General features: G+C 46.5%; 1 protein-coding gene across 1 annotated transcript in view; it reads right to left on the bottom strand.

The window, feature by feature from the left end:
- The window catches only part of UTP20 (UTP20 small subunit processome component), a 1,390,303-nt gene that overhangs the window by 1,213,989 nt on the left and 155,643 nt on the right, over nt 1-20,671 (bottom strand). Inside the window, exons 8-9 of the mRNA XM_069629877.1 lie at nt 18,524-18,679; nt 13,433-13,579 (exon numbers count right to left, since the gene is read on the bottom strand). Coding sequence (XP_069485978.1) covers nt 13,433-13,579; nt 18,524-18,679 — 303 coding nt within the window. The remainder of the gene's footprint in view (nt 1-13,432; nt 13,580-18,523; nt 18,680-20,671) is intronic.

Raw genomic sequence — 20,671 nt, 5'->3', positions numbered from 1 at the left:
TATTAAGGGAGATGCTGGGAGGGGGAACCCGGAATCCGGGAAAAGGCAAGAATGGTCCTCATGCTCGCAGCTATGACAGTGATAGCGCAAAGGTGGAAAAGTATAGAGGTACCCATGATACGTGACTGGTTACGGAAAATTTGGGAGATTGTGGCTCTTGAATGGGCAACGTATGCTACACCTGGAACGCTTCAAACCTTCGCAAAAAATTGGGGCGAAACACTGGCCTTCCTCAGAGACGACTTTCAAATTGGCTGGTGTCCCAAGCGTCTAAGATTATTGGACCTACAGTGAACCTTGGCGACCGATCCATGAAAATAATGGTTCGAGGATAATACGGAATCTGCCTCTGCAGGGGGGGGGGGGAATGTGTTTGTTGTAAAACTGAAACTAATAAAAATGTCAGTACTGGGTCAAAAACAAGCAAAGTTAATGGGGTTCAATAGAAAACCTTCGAGAGAAATTTACAAAAATAAAAACTTTCCTAACGGTGCTGCCTCCCGGGAAGCCTGAGGAGTCTGCAGAGTGCTGGTGATTGAAGTTTCTTTTGAAGCACCTAAAAGAGAAGAGAGGGGCCTGGCTAAGACAGAGGAAAACGGTACCAATATACATGCTTGGCTCCATGCATACTGAGAAGTGGGGGGGAAGGGGTGTCCCTCGACTCCCCATATCCTCTCTAGGGTCATTGCCTCCTCACACCCATCTTAACAGGGTCAGCCCCTGACCCCGTCACAGTGCAGAAAAACATTCCCATAAAAACCTATCATGACGCTTTTCTTTGAGCACTGTTCATAGGGCACAGGCTTATTCACCGCACTTGGTTCACACGGTATGCTTCGAGTATACCAGGCTCTGCAATGGGTAGTGAGGCGGAGCAGACCAGGCCGAACTCTGAAGCCTTAATACACAAGACAAAAAAAGACTGCCCACACAAAATATTCTTAGAAAAATACAATCTTTATATATAAAAAGGCAAAAGGGGACATCTAAACAGTTACAGGTAAGTAAAACATTAAGAAAATGTATAAATCAAGAAACAATAGCTAAAAGTATCTAAATGTTCCCAGCAGTTCTGAAAAGTAGTCTCTTTCAGAAAACGTAGAGAACTTTTAAAAAGGTAAGGCTTTTTCTATCTTTTTCAGAAAGAGAGGAAGACGACAGTTCAGCACAAGTCAACCGGACAAAGGCTTGTGGGCAAGCTGTGCTCTGCGTGGAAAGGCTCTCACATTTGCAAAAAGTGCCAAGACCTGCAGTCCCAATGTTTCTGTGGGATCTAGAGTGGAAGAAGCCCACCAGCAGCACCTAATGTAAGACAGATGAATCCCAAAGGCAGGATCAAGTCACAGCGCAAGTGCAGTACGTGGTTACAGAGGCGTTTCAGAAGTAAGACGGCCCCGCCCCACGCACTGAAGGCTTCAGCGATGATGCTCTGCTTGAGAGGGAAACAACTAAACACATTTTCTTTTTGGTTTTATTTTGTGTTTCAGCCTATAAAAAAGCCTTTCACAAAAACAAAAACAGATCAAGAAAACAAACAAAAAAGGCACACAGAAACACTATATAAAGTACAGCACAATACAATGCAAGTAAAATCACATGCAAAATGTATCCTAGATCCTTTGTTCAAACACTAACCCACATACTTCAGGTCGTACAGAATTGATTAAAAGTGAGTCATCAGATCTTTCACTTCCTAAACCAAAAGGAAATCAACAACAGATCTATGATGGAGGAAACTAGCTAAACTAAGATTCCTCCAGCCTCTTTGTAAAAACGCAAAAAAAGGCATACAGAGCTACAACCAGTTTCACACCATTCCCCCACATTAGTCTGGCCCAGAATAGCTCTGCTAGTTCTATGAAACCCAAATAGTGCAACCCGACATCCCTGAAAGCTACACACTGCAGAACAATGTGTTTCAGGGTTTCCGCCACACTATGGTCCAAGCAGAACCTAAAGTAAGTATTTGTTAAGGATTTGTCCCAATTGCTTCTCCTCTCAAGAGTAAGGAATTGGTTTAGGTGGAACCACAGATCGACCCCTCCTTTTTTGAGGGCAGGTATATTTAAGAGTTTCTTCTCTCTTACTTCTGAATTTTGCATATTCAGTGTAAAGAGGGATGGTTGCCAATAGATCACAGGTTTCGCACCTGTCTACCCTAAACAACTTCTTCACTAAGTGCAGTGTAATTTTAAGCTCTTCTATCATTGAGCCTATTAGCAAAAGAATTCTGCGCATTCCCAGCTTGAACACTTCGTGTGATGTCGTTGAGAGTAGAGTTGAGGATTCCCCCAATTTTAAGTAAAGAGTTTTTAGGAGGATTCAAAAATTTGGCGTATTCTGCCAACTTCTTCCATATGGCCCTTCCAGCCAAGGAGACCAGAGACAGTTTGTGCCTGATGACTGCATTTGGTAGAGAATCTTCCAGGCCCAAAGTCTTCTTCCACAGCTGGCCCTGCAAAGTATTCAAGCAGGGCCTCAAATCAAAGGGTATTATGGCCAAGATAGTCGGCTCCACCTTCTGCAGATAAAACCTAACCAAGAGAAGTAACAAATAACGGCATAACTGATGGTACACTCTTTTCATTTGTGCTTGCAGAGGGGAAACACCACTTTTCAAAAAGCTTTTCCAAGCTTCCCTCGAGTGGATGTTAGTGAGGGTGAACCCCTAGTATATCTCATCGTCTGTACCCTTCTCCAGGGGCTGACCACCCACCTTCCAAATGAACCCCTTTGAACGCAGTTTCATTGTAAAGACAATGACCTTAGACTTATTCCCATTAACCTTAAGGTTATTGTTACCAGCATACTGGTGAAAGAGTCATCCATTTATGGAAACCTATGGGCGTTCTGTCAAATAGAATGATTTTGTCAGCAAATGCAAACCAATTTAATAAGATTGCCTAGTTTTACTGGGAATGTAACTCCTGAATCCCAGAGCAGATTTAGGTGCGAGATGTAGAGGTTGAAGAGGGTAGGGGCCACGACACAGCCCTGTCTTAGCCCCACATAGGTGGCTATGGGGCCCGACATGACTTATTCCCATTAACCTTAAGGTTATTGTTACCAGCATACTGGTGAAAGAGTCATCTTTTTATGGAAACCTATGGGCGTTCTGTCAAATAGAATGATTTTGTCAGCAAATGCAAACCAATTTAATAAGATTGCCTAGTTTTACTGGGAATGTAACTCCTGAATCCCAGAGCAGATTTAGGTGCGAGATGTAGAGGTTGAAGAGGGTAGGGGCCACGACACAGCCCTGTCTTAGCCCCACATAGGTGGCTATGGGGCCCGACATGGCCCCATCCCTTGTCAATCTCACCCTCACTACAGATTCACTGTGCAACAGGGCAAGGAGTTGGATACTTTTTAATGGGATATTTCAATCATGGAGTTTGTTCCATAGTGAGTTCCGGCTCACAGTGTGGAAAGCACTCAACATGTCTACGGAAGACACCCCTTTTTTTGACAGAGGTCAGCAAGAGCGATAGCACTGTTGCATTTAGTGTGGTTCCCATACCAGAACGAAACCCCACCTGGCAAATCGAGGGTACGTTTAAAGGCTCCAACTCATTATTTAGGTCTCTCAGCAACAATGACGAAAAGATTTTGCTGCACGCATCTAGCAGGGCTATCGGCCTATAATTTATAGGGTCTGCCACATCCCCATTTTTGTATATCAATATTAAGATTGACTGATGCCATGGAGGGGGGGCAATGTGCGTTAGATCAGAGGGGCAACCCAAAGCAAAGGATCCTTGTTTATGAGAAAAGGAGGGATGCCGTCAGGACACGGAGCTCTCGAAGCCTTTGCGCGTCCTGTGGACCACAGGATGTCATCTTCCTCCCAGGGGAAAGTACCCAACAGAAGCTGGCATAGTTCTTCACCAAGGCCCAAAGAGTCTGCTGATCCCGCTCAATATGTGCCTCAACTGAGTGCTTTAAGTATTCATTAGAATGCAAGGTTTGGGCGGATATCTTGCGCTCAAACCATATATTTTTTAACTTTAGTTTCAGAAATTATTTTTACAAGTCCATCCTTTTTATCCATAGATTACTTCCAAATCAATCCAAAAATCAGCTGGCATAATATATCTCCAAAATTAGTAATTTTATTCTTCAAGCAAACACACAGCCGACACGTGTTTCGACCTCAGGTCGTTTTCAAGGCTGTACCAAGTTACATATTCATCAGGTATATACATTTTGTATAAGTTTTTTAAAAAGATCCATACCATACAGTGTCACATACCAGGGCTAAGAATTATATTAGTATGGCTATGACTCATCTAAGTACACCACAGTGTAATACCCCTCTGAAATCTAACCCAACGAAGAAAATTGTAATTGAACTCTCAGAATTTATAAAGTTATGGTACGATAGAGGTTTCTTAACAGATGATGAGAATGTTTTCTTGACTAATACGGAACCCACCATGCCGACCTTCTATTTTCTTCGAAGGTACACAAGAGTTACAGAATTTTACCAGCAGTTAGACCGATTATGAATGGCATAGGGTGGGTCACAGAGGGCATGTCCCAATACTTAGATGAAGCATTGAAACCCCACATTCTCAAAATGAAGTCTTATATTAGAGACAGTATACATGTTTTGCAATTCTTTAAGACTTTGAAATGGGAGTCAGATTATCTCTTGGCCACTCTAGACGTCTCAGCACTTTACACTAGTATAGACCATGACTTAGCAGTTCATAGATTAGACTACACGTTCAGGGATTCATCTGCTTCCTAACATATTCATATGCTTAAGACTTTCCTTAAATTCACTCTGGACAATAATGTATTCATTTTCAATGACAAATACTATGCACAAGCCAAAGGGGTAGCCATGGGTGCCAAGCTTGCACCATCTTTGGCCAACCTATTTATGGCGCAATATGAAGAAACACATTTATGACCATGACATTTTTAAAACAAATTTAATTGCATGGAGGAGATTCATAGATGATGTTCTAATTGTATGGAAAGGGTCGCTTGAATCATTTGAAAGCTTTGTGGCACATGCTAATAACAGATTTGGGATCAGTTTTACTGGTTCAGCAAGCTCGCAGTGTGTGGATTTCCTTGACTTAAATATCTTTGTAAAGAATGGGCAGATAGAAACTAAAACATCTCGGAAGCCAACGGAGGTCAATTCTGTACTCTATGCACAGAGTAGTCACCAGAGATCTACGATAGACAACATTCCAGCTGGAGAATTCTATCGTGCCAGAAGAAACTGTAGTTTAGATGAGGACTACTTTAGGGAGACCGATCTACTTAGAGACAGATTCAAAAAGAGGATATAATCAGAGATGTATAAAGAAAGCGGCAGACAAGTATAAAGAGTGCAGCCAAGTGGAACTCTTATCTGACCATGTTAAAGAAAGAACTGGGAAAGACCATATTTCTATAATAACTAAGTTCTCACAAGATTCCGCTTTACTTTATAAAATGGTGTCCAAATACTGGCACATTCTAAGACTAGATAAGGATCCGTCTCCTTTCTTGACTGAGAAACCAAAGTTCACTTTTACAAGGGCAAATACTATCAAACAAAAGTTGAGCCCATCTTTCCTGAATGTTAAGGAAGACAATATTAAAGAAACTTGGCTAAAAAGAAATAAGGGATTTTTTAAATGTGGAAATTGTAATCAGTGTCAATATGCTTATGCTAATTGCGATTCTTTTACTGATGCAAATGGAATGACAATTGAGATTAAGGAGTTTATCAACTGCAAAACATGCTAAGTTATATATGCGATTATTTGTAAATGTGGTAAGCTGTACATTGGTAGGCAACTAAGAATATGAATAAAAGAGCATTTAGCGTGTCTAAGAAATGCTGACCCGAAGTCACCATTGGCCATACATAGGCAGCAACATCATCAGCTTGATAATCAAGAAGATTTAAGATTTATTGGACTCATGCAAATCAAGCTGGGGAAACGAGGGGGTAATCTTAGGCTTCAACTCAGACAACAAGAATGCAAATTAATCTGCTATTTAAGAAGTACCATACTGGGACTTAATCAGGACCATGAGATGCATGTAATTTTATGAAATATTTATGAAATTACATTGAAATTAAGGTGTCATGGTGGGACTTTCCACCATGACACCTTAAGTTGAGAGGTGGTTTATGCAGAAAGTGCCGCTAGATGGACTTTAATAGAATTGAACACTAGACCCGAGTCCAGTAAATGGGTCAGGTAAAGGACAATTTGTGTGGGAGAGCAGTGGACTGGGTTGATGCTCTTACCTCTGCACCAGATGACAAATCTCTTCCACTTGCTAGAATAGCAGTGGCGAGTGTTGGGTTTTCTAGCTTCTCTGAGAATGTCCATGCATCTCTGAGGGAGTTGTAAATGACCAAATTCTATGACCTCAGGAGCCAGGCTGCTAAGTTCATGTTCTGTGGGCATGGGTGTAGTGTCTTGCCCTTGTCCTGTGACAGCAAGTTGTACGGGCAGGGCAGTTTCACTGGTGGGGACCGGGACATCTCCATCAGGTGCGCAAACCATGGTTGGCGGGCCGACATCGGGGCTATCAGTATCATGGTGACTGGTTCCTGGTGCATCTTGTGCACTATCTTGTTCAGCAGAGGAGTCAGGGGAAAAGCGTAAACAAATTTCCCTGACCATGGTATCCAGAGACCGTTCCCCTTGGAGCGGTTCTGTGGGTATCTGGAGGCATAATCTAGGCATTGTGAGTTCTCCAGAGTTGCGAACAGGTCTATTTCTGGGAAGCCCCATTGTGTGAAGACGTCGAAGACGATGTCTTCGTGTAACCGCCATTCGTACTCTGAGGGCAGAGGGAAGTCTCTGCTGAGTTTGTCTGCTAGCAGATTGAGATTCCCTGGTACATGTTGTGATAATAGGAACACGTTGTGTCGGAGAGCACACTTCCAGATGTTCTGGGACAGCTTGGACAGTCCTGGAGAGTGAGTGCCCCCTTGCTTGTTGAGGTAATACATGGCTTTGGTGCTGTCCTTGAGGACCATCACTGTCTTCCCTTGTAGGTGTGTCTGGAAGGCTTTTAGTGCCTTGAACACCGCAAGTAGCTCTAATATGTTTATGTGCTTGGAAGCTACCCTCGGAGTCCAAACTCTGAGCAGTCTGATGGGATAGGTGAGCCCCCCATCCTGTGAGGGATGTGTCTGTGGTTACAGTGGCTTCCACCGCGGGGGTGGCGAATAGTTTCCCCTATTACCAGGTTTTCCTTCGACCACCACCGTAGCGAGAGAACCAAGGCCTGCGAGACCACCACTAGATCGTCCCATTGTCCGCTGGCCTGACACCACTGGCCGTTGAGCCACTCTTGCATTGGGCGCATGCGCAGGCACGCGTGAGGTACCAAATACATACATGACACCATCATTCGTAGCAAGCGCATTGCTTTGCGTACCATCACCTCTCGACCGGCCACATAGTGAGGGATCTGAAACAGCATATTTTGGACCCTCTCGTTGGAGGAGAAGACAAGGCCGTCCTTTGTTCGAATTAGAGCCCCTAGGAATTGTTTGATTTAGCTGGGGTCTAAGCTGGACTTCTTCTCGTTGATGGAGAAGCCCAGTTGGAACAAAAGGTCTACTGTCTTCTGGGTGTTTGAGAAGCACGTCTCGTAGGGCTAACCTGTTCTGAGCCAATCGTCGAGGTAAGGGTATACCGGTATGGACAACCTGCGCAGGTGGGCCACTGCCACTGCCAGTACCTTCGTGAATACCATTGGTGCAAGCGCTATGCCGAAGGGTAGCACTCTGAACTGGTAGTATTTGCCCTCTATCATGAACCTGAAGTATTTTCTGTGCTGCAGATAGCAGGGGAATTACCTCCTGTAATGTTACCATACGAAATTTTTGTGGTTTTACAAATTTCTTTGCTGGGTGCAGATCTAGTACAGGGCGCATGGTTGGGTCCTTTTTGGGTAGAAGGAAGTACACTGAATAAATACCTTCCATTACCTGAGATAGGGGCACGACCTCTATTGCTCCTTTCTGTAGCAGCTGTTCTACTTCTTGCAGGAGGATGACGAGGTGTTCTGGTGACAGGCGTCGTCCCCTTGGAGGTCTGTAGGTGGGGGACCGATTGAACTCTACACAGTACCCGTGGGCTACGGTTGACAATACCCACCGGTCTGATGTTATTCCCTCCCATGTTGATAGGAACAATGTTATCCGGCCCCCAACCGGAGACGCATGGCAGGGGACCCGAACCTTCGGGTCATTTGGTGTTACTTTTCGGGGTGCCTCTGGGGCTGGTGCCTCTGGGGCTGGAGCCCCGACCTCTGCCCTTGCCACGGCGTTGTCCTCTTTGGTTATACTGGTTACCGGTACCCTGATTAGAGGGCCAGTTGCCCGCAGTGTAATGCTGTTGCTGCTGCTGTTGGCGTTAGCCACGAAAAAAGCGCTTGTTCCCAAATCCCAGCCTGTTTGTAGGCTTTGAGATTTGGTCTAAGGTCTTTATGGTGTTGAATTCTTTCTTCGCATTTTCCAGTGCGTCGTCCACTGCCCTTCCAAAGAGATTTGACTCTTCTATTGGCTTATTAACGAGTGACGCCTGCGTTTCTGCCTTGAAACCGGAATTGCGAAGCCAGACGTGACGCTTCAGCAGAATTCCCTGCACCAAAGAACGGCCAGCAGTTTCTGCCGCATCAAGAGTGTTCTTAATGATGCTCTGGTTGACAAGAGCTCCTTCTGTAACTGTAGCCAATAAGCGAGTTCTTAGAGGTAAAGGGGCTTCTTCGATGTCCTGCTTAAGCTTTCCCCATTGAGCATCAGCATAGCAATCCTAATTGCATAAAGAAGCTTTTTCCCTTCTTTAACAGGGGGTGCCTCGCTGGTTGACAGTGGAACCCCAGCCCTCTTCCTTGTGTTAGTCACCGCTAAGGAATCCGTGACTGATTGACCCCCGATATCTAATGGGTCTGACTGAGAGGGTGAGAACAATTTCTCGATTCTTGGATTGACCCCTCTTACCAGCGCAGGGGTGGACAGCGATGGGGTGAGTCGTCTCTTAACTGAGGCGAGGATAGGAATAGTTTGACTAGTGGGAGGTTTTTCTTTAATCCTTTCGACGAAATCAGTATCGGGGGTGACCTTCCCAGTTTCAACTTCAAAATGTGCTGCTGCCTTCCTCAGTAGCGCATTGAAGGTGGGCTGATCGTCTACTGGAGAGGGGTTTCTGACCGGTGTGGTCTGAGGAGAAGAAATGTCTATAATGTCGGGGTCTGTAGACCCTGATGGCGACTGCCAGGGCTGTGAGCCACCTTCACCTGGGTCCTCCTCATAGCCCTCCTCACCTATGTTAGTTTCATCATGAAAACCTTCTCCCTCTTGTTGGTCTTCATTATTCACAAACTCATCCTCTTCCTGGAAGTGAGAGTCCTCTTCAGTGAGGTCGTAAGAGTTCATGTCTTCCTGTAGGGGGTTAAACAGCTTCGGGTATTTAGCCCATGGCCCCTCCTAGAGAACCTCCCTTGGCCTCTTGGGTGTCCTATTTTCTGGGATGGCCATGAACCTGTCTAGCTTGTTCATACATGACTGGAACCTCTCTACAGTTCAGTAAGGTAGGCCAGAGCGGTCTGGGAGTGAAATGGGAGTTTCCTCTCCCTGTAGTTGCTTAGTTCTGTCCCATAGCGTTGAAGATAGAGTCCCTTCGCCTTCTGAGAAACCTTCTCGCTGGCTAGGGTCTTCTGTCGACGGTGGGAGCTGTCCCAGCCTACCCTCCTGCGTCCTCGGCGTTTCTTTGGCCTTGTGAGCGGTTTTAGACGTGTCACCCGCCGTCAGTCTCTGGCCGTCTTTAGAAGCTATATGCGCGAGGCTTTCGGTGATCAGCTTCTCCGTCGAGGGATCGCTCTCCGTCGAGGGATCGCTATGCAGTGCCGAGTCTTTACTGGCAACGTAGGCACTCTTGCGAGGTACGTCGCCTGAGGATTTGGGGTTAGCGCCCTTATCTGCAGAAAGCCCAGTCGCCGGTCGGGGAAGCGGTGGCGGGGAGGGCTTGCGACCCTTACGGTCGCCGGAAGACACCGGTGGACCAGACACCTCCGTTGACGCTATGGCTGCCTTCGTCTTCGACTAATGCGTGCTGTGGGGTATGTGCTTATGTGTTTTTCTGTGTTCGTCCTTGTCGCCGGGGTGTTCTTCCCCATAAGCGGGGCGTGAGCCGGGCTTGTCTGGGCTGGGGACGGACGACGACGAGGAGCGGGAACGCTCCTTCGAGAGGTCTACAACCTCCGTTACGGAGGCCGTGTAATCACTGTCTTCATCACATTCGGCGGCGGCGGCAGCTGGCGAGGAGTCAGACCTAGACATCGCATAGGCTGCCCACCTTTTGACCCTGCGGTCCTTTAAAGTTTTGGGTTTAAGTAATTTACAGGTCGCACAGCCGTCCTCTTTGTGATCGATGGGCAAGCAATGGTTACACAGTTTATGCTTGTCCTTCCAGGTAAACTTGTCCTTGCAACGCGGGCAAAAAACCTAAAGGGCGTCCTCTCCATAGCTGAGGGCATGAAATGTGATTACGACCTCGAAAGAGAGGGAGGGGAAAGAGAAAGGCATTCTCAGAGTGAAACAAAGAAATGACCAACAACCCCACTCTCCCTACTGTGTTAGGCGGAGAGGCCAGGCCACGTGTTCGGCAGCGCCGAAGGATCTCCTCCACTCGTCCCTCCGTCGAAGATCTTGATCGGCGGAGAACAGCTTGGCAGCTACGTCGAGGGAGGGATCTATGTGATAGTTAATAATAATAAACGACCAAGGGTCGAGGAAATGATTTTGCAATGTCTCTCGAGGAGCTCCGCATAAAGGCGACCAATAACTGGGTGGAAAAAAACAATCTGAGGGACCTCGACGCGTGAGAAGTTGTGGGTACAACTGCACGTCACTATAGGGATAGTGTTACAGACACGCCTTGTCGACGTCCCCTTTTCGACTACGAAAAACAAAATGCAATACTCCGCAGTGACCACTGGATGTCAGACCTATGCACAGCATGAGAATCTAAGCAGATTAACAAACATCAGAAAGTCAATTTCACTTCACTGCTCTTGGAAACAGTAGTTATCCAAGAGAAAGGTTGTTAAACCTTTGGAAAATCTGCAAGACTTCCCTGGGCCACTGCACTGAAGGTGCTGTGTGACACATGTAAAAGATGATGCCTATGGAGTTTGCCAGACTCCTAAAACCAACAGAAACACAGAGTCCAAATCACATTAAAATACATGAGAGAGTGGGGGAAAAAGGGTCTCACTCTTTCCAGGAAAAAATGAGTCCTAGAGTCCAGCAAAAGAGCTGGGGGTCTCTAAGGTTGAGAGGAATTAGCACATTTCTGAGAATTCTCCCCAACATCTACCCTAACACATATCATCATCATCATCATCAAATAACTTTACTCAGCCATCAGGCCATCAAAGTACATCCCAACACAACAAAACGTTTACTTAAATTATCACAATACATCAGACCAAAAGAGAAGAAAAAGAAAAAGGAAAAAAGAAATGAATGGAAGCTTACTAAACGAAGTGGGGTAAATCCCCTATGCTCTAATCATAGCGCAACTGCGGACTCCTCGGACCCAAAGCCACGTTGATTCCCATTTGGCCTTTTCCCCAATGGTGTAAGGTTTGCACCAGAAAGAACACTGCTGGTTGGACGCACAGCCCCTTGCAGTACGGAATCAGGTAGGCATTTATTTGAAAGTGCCTCCTTAGGTTCTTGCTTGTTAGCAGGTAGTTTGGGTACCCCATGAAGAAATATTGTGACACTTCTTGACCTCCCATGGTCGTAAGAAGCTGGTCATACCACCACCCCCAGGACAGGTGCTGCGTGCTTTTATTCCCTTCACACTGGGAGCTTGAGTTCCCACTGTGCTTAAATCCCGGATCTCCGATACAATGGGCTTAGCGGTGGGGCTGGGGGCCTTAATGGGTTCCCTGGGCATGTTCTGCTGAGCTGATTGCTCATCGTGGGGCTGTGTTATAGGGATGTGCACACTAGGCTCACAGTGGGTAATGGCCGATGGCTGTTTCTCAGGATTATGGTGGTCAGTCTTATCTTTAGAAGTCAGAAAAACCAAGTGTATCTAGCTTTGTAGGACGTTCCGGGTATGAGTTGTGAGGCCCCTTTGCAACAGGTGGGTCAATGAGGAACCCCCACTTAGATCCCCCTCCTCCCATTCCATGAGCCTCTATCAAGAGCAGTAGCACTTTAATGTCTGCAAGTTGGAGCACTTGTTTGCAGTTACATCCATGGACAGTGCGGACCTCCTTGGCAAGTGAATCAGAGATGCATCAAATACTTTGACTAATAGGCTTGTAGACCCTAAATGGAGTTAAACAGAGCAAGGAGGTGGGCCCCTGCGCGCATGTTCATCATGTTCTCGCTCCAGGAACTTCTAGTAAAACTAGTAAGACTAGAAGGGGGCTGGTCGTCAGTCACAGCGTCAGTCTCCAAGTCCAATGGGTCCAGGTGACCCGATGCATCAGTGGGCAGGGTAAAAAACCTTGGTGCAGCCGGACACAAGCATAGGTTCAGGAACCAGACAGTTGTTGCCCCTCCCAGGGCATCTTGGTCAAACCCCAGGAACTGATGAATTATACATATACACCCACCATGCCAAATTAAAAAAAACAAAAGTATGTTCTGAACAAAAGCAGACTACATTTTCAAAGAGCCAGTGTTTTATAGCACAGTATGAGCCCCGGCTTTGTTCTCACCATTGAGGAACTCATAGAACCATCACTTGACAGCTTTCTCTGGTCCCTAGTCATTCCATCGACTGCCAAACCGTTGAATGCCATACCATTGAAAAAAAAGCATCGAAAAAAAGCATAAAATGCATTTTTTTTTTTAAATGGGTGGTTTGACCCCCAAACACCCTTTTAACCTTTAAACCCCATAATAATTAAACTAAACCCTTTACCAAACTAAACCCTTTTTAAAAAAATGCATTCAATGCTTTTTTTAAAGCATTTTTTTCAGTGGTATGGCATTTGACGGTTTGGAGGTCGATGCAATGACCAGATACCCTTTCTCTACATAGTGCATGTTTGCAAAGCATGTATACGTGTTAACATATGCATGCCTTCATGCATGCATGCATTTTTAGTTTTGTACCTCATCTACGTATTGATGCAAAATCCATGCATGCAAGTTTCCATGTCTAGATATCCCATGCCTAAGTGAGACTTTATAATTGGGTATTATTCATTCATGAACAGCTGCAAGTTAACCACATTAACAATTGCATTTACACATGTGGGCCTTTACAGTTCTCTTTCATACCAGCACGCATATTATATTTTGCATATTATTCCCACATATGCATATGGTTAGATATTTGGATTAATCATGTACGCATCCATGAGTGTGCGCATATGCAGGTTTACATTTGAATGTGTGCAGCAGTCCACATGCACATCCATGACTTACCTGGCAAAGTTCTTTTGGTTTTGGTATCTTGGAGCCTTCTTCATGCTCCACCAGGAGGAGATACACGTGAAGAAGGCGTTCAATCTGATCAGAGCATTCCAGCCTGTTGGCTGAAGTCAATTTCTCACAAAGTCCAAGAAGGGATTCCTAGAGAAGATGAGCATAACAGACAATTGATACACATACACAGAGCATTTTATCCCAGATGAACTATTCTCTCAATGCTCAACAGATAACAGGACCTCAACAGAGGCAGATTTAGGGATGACCAACTCCAAACCCGCCGACGTAACCCCAGGGCCAGAGTGCCACCCATCACAAGAGACAACCATACCATTTGACAAATAAAATAAAAAAGGGTAACATGATTTTCCTTTTCTCCTTCATTTAAACCTGCATTAGACAAGATTTTGTCAGCACGTTCCCTAAAAGAACTTGGGTGAAAAGCAAACGGCCACTCTCATGGTTGCATTGAAGGTGCATGAGTGCACAAAAAGCAACAAGCAATCTATAGGGGTGTCTTTGGCCATTGAGGCTGATCTAATGCCAGTCCTGATCACTTGCTAGGAGCCATTACCATGGGATTAGAATCAAAGACAGGGAGGTTTTCATACCGGCATTAGTGAGGGCTGCACAAACACCAGGCCTAATGACGGAACAACAAACTGACCAAAAGGGAACCCAACCTCTCTAAAAGTCGCAGACACGGAAGTGCAATCAGGCTTAATTTCAGAAGGGAAGGAGGGCTTGTAGGAATGTTCAGTTAGTCCACACCGTTCCCCAAAGGAAGCACATAACACTGGCATGCTGTACAAATACACACCTTATTGAAATAGCCCATAACATTTCTATCAGGTGTAAAATAAGTACTGTAGGCACACAACACAAGATGGAGCTAGAGTATGCACAAAAACAGTAAGTGTCAATGAAGACAGTTCCAACCAAACTGCGAACATCCAACCATCTGGTAAAAGACCCTATATAGTCCAGAAGGAGGTGGGGTGGGGGGCAAGTTAACCTTGAAATGGTGAAACTTTGCATTTACACAGTTATGATTAGTACCCAAGCTGCCACACAACAAAACACCACTGAAGACAACTCCTGAAGCAGTCTAGCATCCCTTCCAGTGTCCGGCCCAGTGATGCCCTGCTCCTCTGCCTGATCGCCGAAGACCCTGAGCGATGGTTCATCCCTTGGACAAGTGGGCCCAACTAGTCTCAATGCCCTCTCAAGGAGCCTGCCCTTCAGAGCCTTCAGACGTTTTCCAGAACTGCCAGTGGACTGAGCAGCTCTCTCGTGGCCTTGCCAGAAGCAACACCTTTCTGAGTTGAAGTCCGGAACTTTAGTGGTCACCAGTTTGTGTCACAAGTCGTCTTCTTCCCGAATTCCAGCTTCATACCTTCAAGGCAACCTGTCCTGGGGCAGCTGCTGTGACTGCGAGTGGAAGAACGCCTGTTGTCACCTGCAAATGGTGCTCATCGCCAAGTCCTAAGGGGGGGCTGCATCATTGGATTCTGCATTTCTTCACCAATAGGGGTGCATCTTGCAATTACACTCGATGGAAGAATCCTCAAACCCGCAACTCCTAGGTATTTCTCAATGGAACAAAGGGCAGAAGATTGAGCCCCCAACAATCCCCAGACAATCCACAATCACTGGGACAATCCACAATCACTGGGACAATCCACAATCACTGGGACAATCCACAATCACTGGGACAATCTGTGTCAGGGTGTGGGGGGGGACTAAGCATCAGTGTGCCCGTTTCCCCCCTTGCCCCCATCCTCCATAGGATAACACTGGACACAAGTCCCTTTGTCTCCCGTCTCCCCTCCACTCACTGTTGGTCCTCGAACCTGGGTCAAGTATCCTGCCCTTGGGTTAGCCTTGGGTCTGGAAGATAGGAGAGATCTTACATATTTTCTAGTAAATTGTTGATGAACTTTTAAATAGTTTGAAACTAGTAACCACCACAAGGCCCATTGTATGCTTTTAACAAGAAGATCTCTTACCTGTGACTTTGGGGCACACCGTGTTATGTGATAGGAACACACTGAAAAATAAAACTAGCAGGTAGTACTAAGACCTAAAATAAAATTTAAAAATGTATAACCGAGTGTCTAAATTGAATTATTGTGTGCTATTCTGTGTGGACTCGTTGAAGGCCCCTGACCCCCCTCACACACTACTGAGACCGAGCCTTGACTGCTCCCCATTAATACCTTGGATTGGGGTTTGGCTAACTCTGTGTTCCCTGTGCAACATAACTAGGGTGACCTCCTAATATCTGTCCACCAGACCAGATTCTAGAAATCCATCTGAACACTAACCAAGCATGTTTCAGCGCTCTTAAAAAGAGTTCATTCAACAGATACTACCTGCGACAGGGGTGAGAAGTCCTCCTGCACAAGGCTTAGCGCAAGCCAACATGCAAGTTATTTTAAAAGGTAAAAGGACATTTTGCGAACAATAGGTTTCAGATAAGAATGGGTGTCACTCCCAGTTCCTTTACACCGATGGGTCCCCAGAGAAGAATCCTCGGCCACACCTCTACCATCCACAGCCAGATAAGCAGAGTGTGAGGGAGAGGAATATATAATACAATCCGATGATCGAGGGGGGCACCAAACTTGCTAGAGACACTCGGAATTGAACTCATATTCGAAAAATTACCACCAACAGGTAAGTAAGAATCACCGAGGTCGACTACTCATGCCATGATCTTCCTCTCGGGTGGACTAGCCGGTCTGGGAGGATGCTGGTTCCCAGATGACTTGCTCACCGGTGGTGTCACTCCAGCCTTGGGCCTGTCCGGTGGTGCAGACTTGTTTCTGTCTCGATTGGCGCGTAGTAGTTCTGAAGATTCAGGTGCACCGCTTCCTGGTCTTCACTGACGTTTCCCACCATCGCGTGTGTTGGACTATTCAAGGCCTGGAACCTTGTCACGACTTGAGTGTAATCTGGAGCCAAGGCTGGAGCGGTGCAGTATGCCACTGATTCACCTGGGGCTGCCGTGGCTCTTGAGCGTGCCGGAAGAGCTGGTATTCTCTCTCGGTATGGCAGTGTAGAGCCTCTTCTGTGCTCTGGTGGCCGGATGCCATTACAGGCGGTGGCTTGGCCTGCACCCTCTGCAGCTGCATCGCCTGGATGGTTTGGCACAACTCCTCTACTTGATGTCACAGATCATACTCCAGAGCAGCGTCTGGAGACACCAGTTGACTTAGTAAACTGTACACTGTGTCCTCGTTCTCGCCCTCCAGCGTATGCACCTCTCTGACCAGTTCTTCAAAGGGTGGTGGTTTCTGGGTCCGTTCTCAGTCGTAGTTGAAGAAATAACAGCAGCAGAGATTTGGCTTTGCGCATGACCTGTTGCAGCCTGATCAGGTTCAGGCTGTTTGGCTCAATCCCCTTCTGTTGCCAGATATTCTGAGAGACACTCACCCGGTTGAAGGCGGGTGGCGCTGTACTTCACCATGAGCTCTGAACCGGACACGGTGGCTCTAAACACTCCATCCAGCTTGTACCTGATGTCCTTCGCTGTGGGGTCTGAATATGTGGCACAGAGCGCCTGGGTGGCTTTCAAAGCAGCAGCGCACAGACTGTCAATGACGCGTCGCCTCTTCTCCTGGTTGGTAGCCCTCCAGTTGTGTTTCACCTGGTTGGTCTGGTTCACCCATAGTTGGTATTCCTCTTCACCCCTCGGGGTTGGTTTCTCCCCAGAGAAGGGTCTCAGGCGGACACGGACACCATGCTCAGATGGTATCGCAATGGCCTCATTAAACACGTCCTTGAAAGCATCCGCCATAGAGGAAGTGATCAGTTCGGCACCTCTATGCTCTGGTGTAGCACTGGCACGCGCTCTAAGCCGTGGTAGAATAAGGGTGCTTACGAGTGCAGCCATGATAGCATCTACAATGGGCGCTTGAGGATGACAGGGCACAACACTGGGTAAGGCAAGATTTTGGATATGCATAGGTGGTGCGATTGGTGCACTAGCCTGGAACCCTGTCGATGTGTTCAATGCCCAGGGGAGCGCCGGGGACATAGGCGGGGGAGCGCCCGAATTACTTCTGCTGCCTCCCAGGTGGCCACATTCCCTGGCACATCTAATTACTGGTACTCCCCATAGCAGGGGAGCGCCCAATGTGTGTTTAGCCCTTCTGGGCTTAATTTAATCAAAGGGGCCACTCCCCTGTCAAGTGGCCCACCTGGACTGCCCGGGCTACACCTGGCAGACGTGGCCAAGCATGAGAAGTGCTGTGGGGGGATCCCCAAGCTGCCACCAAGTGCTGTGCTGCATCTGAGGATTTGCCACCTTATTTGACAGACAGGTACCATCCTCTTCAGGTAGCCAGCTGGGCTGAGGGTGAGGGGATTAAGCCCGCCCATTGCTTTATCATGGGTGACGCCCCGTGGTGCTCAGGTTGAGGAAGTCCCTAGAGTCCCTCACTGGCCAGATTAAATGCCTGAGTAAAGCCCCTGGCCTAGTAGGAACCAGTATCCTGGTCTGCTATGGGCCTAAGGAAGTCGATCCTGAGACATGGACCCAATTGCGCCCTTTGCATCAGCAGCTTGGCCTCCTGGTTCTGTCTCTGGGGGCTCCCCACGTACCACATGGTGCCAATTTCAGGATGAAGGCCCTGGGGGGGCCACTCGAGGCAGAGCACCCTCCACCCCCTTCCAGGTAAATCTTTGTCTTTCTCGGTCTCCTTCCCTCACCTCTCAACTGTCTTTTTTCCAACTGCTCTTTTTGAAATCCATCTTGGATTTGTTTCTTCCCTGCCGAGCCCATTCTTGGACAGGGGAGCTCTGTCCTCTTGTTCTTTCTTTTTCTTTCCTTACTGAATACTGTATCCAGACACACACACAAACTTAAAACCCAAACTACACATTTATAAAAATTCTCTCTTTACCCTGGTGTCTGCGTCTTTATTCCGATTGTCCATTAGGGGACAAGCATGTGGCCTCTACTGAACAGGCCACGGGCTACGCCGGACTATATTATCCCAAATCGGTCAACTTCAGAGAGTCAGGAACTACTACAGGTTGTAACTGTGTAAATTATCTTTGCATTCCATTATGAAAACTTACCTGCAAGCACTTGAAGAGCACATCGAAATGTTCCCTGTAGATATGGGATGCGGCTGACTCGACCATGTGCTTGAAGACCTCCTCGACTGTACTCCACGGTAATGCAGTCTCCGTCTCAGTAATGGGCCCAAGCTTCTGAAGGATTGCATTGATAGCCTGTATGGGAAACAGATTCAATTAAAGCTTGTATCTCCAAAAATATTTCTATTACTTTGCAGTATTTTTCAAATCATGAGTGGTGGTCAGAAATCCATTTTAGGGTCACATTTTGCTATCTTTGGTAGTCTTTTTGGGGTCCCGGATACTTTTGACTGACAGTGGCTACTACCCAGGTTGCCCTGCAGCTTCATGATTTATATGCTGCCCTAAGTAGCCTATACAGTTACCTGGGCGGAGGAGCTCCCAGAGAACCTCTTATGGTCCCTGTATGCGTTCCCTCACCTAGAGGCTCTGTTTGGTGGTAGCTGTGCAATTTTCATTAAGCTAAACAGTGTGGTAGCCTTTTCACCCTGCTGGTAGGCACTTAACACCCAAACGGGAGCAAATAATCTATCAGTAAATATTTTTAAGCCCTACAACTAAGCCAATTTCTTAGCAGTATTTCTTCTTCGGGTTTTCACACAAGGGATACCCATTTTGGCTATTGTGCGTACATGAGTTCTGAGCAGAGCCCTCACAGGTATCCTGCATGCATGTGTGTGCATTTGCAAAAGAGGAGCTTGGCTGCCCATTCCCGATAGGATATCTGCCAACATTTTGAAAGGTGCACAGAGGTAGAATGGAGAGCTGGGCCGAGAACTAGCTCCTTTGTGTGAATAACTAGCGCAACCCTGAGCCATTTGTGAGATTTCGCTTACTTTAAACATCATGGATCAATGAAGGACAGATTGAACATCCATGAAGAACCTTGAAGCTGGCGGTGCTGCAGACTCTTGATCCTCCTGACAAGGAAACGCTGCATGTCCATGAGCTGGAATCCTGCTATAGGATCTTCCTGCTCTTCCATCTAGTGTGAGCCGCTTGACCCTCTGGCTTGGCAGCCCTGTGTCCTCTCTTAAAGCTACCTAGACCAGTGATGGCTGTGGGCACTCCAGGTTAACCTTCTGGAACGAGAGAATCTAATTTCTCCTTTGCAGGACACCCCAGCTCAGACTGCTGCTACTCCTCTTGGACCCTGCCCTGCAGCCTGGCCTAAAGCCCTTTGTCTTCACAGAGTCACCTGTGATCTGAACTAAATACCCACATCTGCGCTTCCTCACAGCTGCAGATGTGCCCTCCATTTTGTTAATGTCTACATGCAACATTGTATGCCCATGTTTTTCCAAAGTGTGGGAGTGTCTTTTACACACTGCACTATTTTTATGATATTTATTTTAAGTAATAACCTGCATTAAAGATCTTTCTGATGCTTGACTTTAACATTTATGATATATTCTTCTGTAAATGCGAAGTGTAGCATCAGACATGTGACTCTCTGTATCCAGCTACCAACCCACTCTCCTCTTAACCTTGAAGCCAGACCGACGAGTCACAGTTGCTGCATTGAGAGTCATGACAAACTTGCCCGAATCCCTGTACCTGAACTGTACCTTGGTCTTCACAAGTCCTTGCCCAAGGACTTGTAGTAAGGCCTCTTAACAGTGTGAATGTTTGTTCACCAAAATAAAATGCCTATCTATGCAGAAGAAAAAAAAGGCACATGACCTGCAAGTGGATTTATCTTACTGAATTGTAATCCCGAGTTACAGTTTTTCATCTGACCCCTCTTGCCCAATATTGCTGTTAGGAACATGTATTAAAATTGTAAGCTTTGCAAGTGTTTAACATATATTCTCCAAAAACAGATAACTGCGAAAATGTTTTGAAGAAGCCCTTAGCCTGCAAAAACACAGAATGTCCTGGCTAGGTCAAACTGTTGGGCCTGCGTCGAGAGCACGTATGAAGAGTGTTTAATTAGTCAAGGGCAGCTGTGGGAATTTTAGCCCCAAGTCAATGGTTGTTATAATGTAATACAGGTGGTAAAATAAATAAATGCTCTCCTTATGAATGGAGGGGAGCAGAGACAGAGAGATAGGGCTCAGATGGTGTCTTCACACCATGCTAAGTAAAGCTGCAGAGCGTTTAAACCCAACACTCTGTCCTGGTGCT

Source organism: Ambystoma mexicanum, chromosome 12 (assembly GCF_040938575.1).
Source record: "Ambystoma mexicanum isolate Mex_15411 chromosome 12, UKY_AmexF1_1, whole genome shotgun sequence".
Taxonomy (NCBI): domain Eukaryota; kingdom Metazoa; phylum Chordata; class Amphibia; order Caudata; family Ambystomatidae; genus Ambystoma; species Ambystoma mexicanum.
This window is presented reverse-complemented; position numbering and strand designations above follow the sequence as displayed.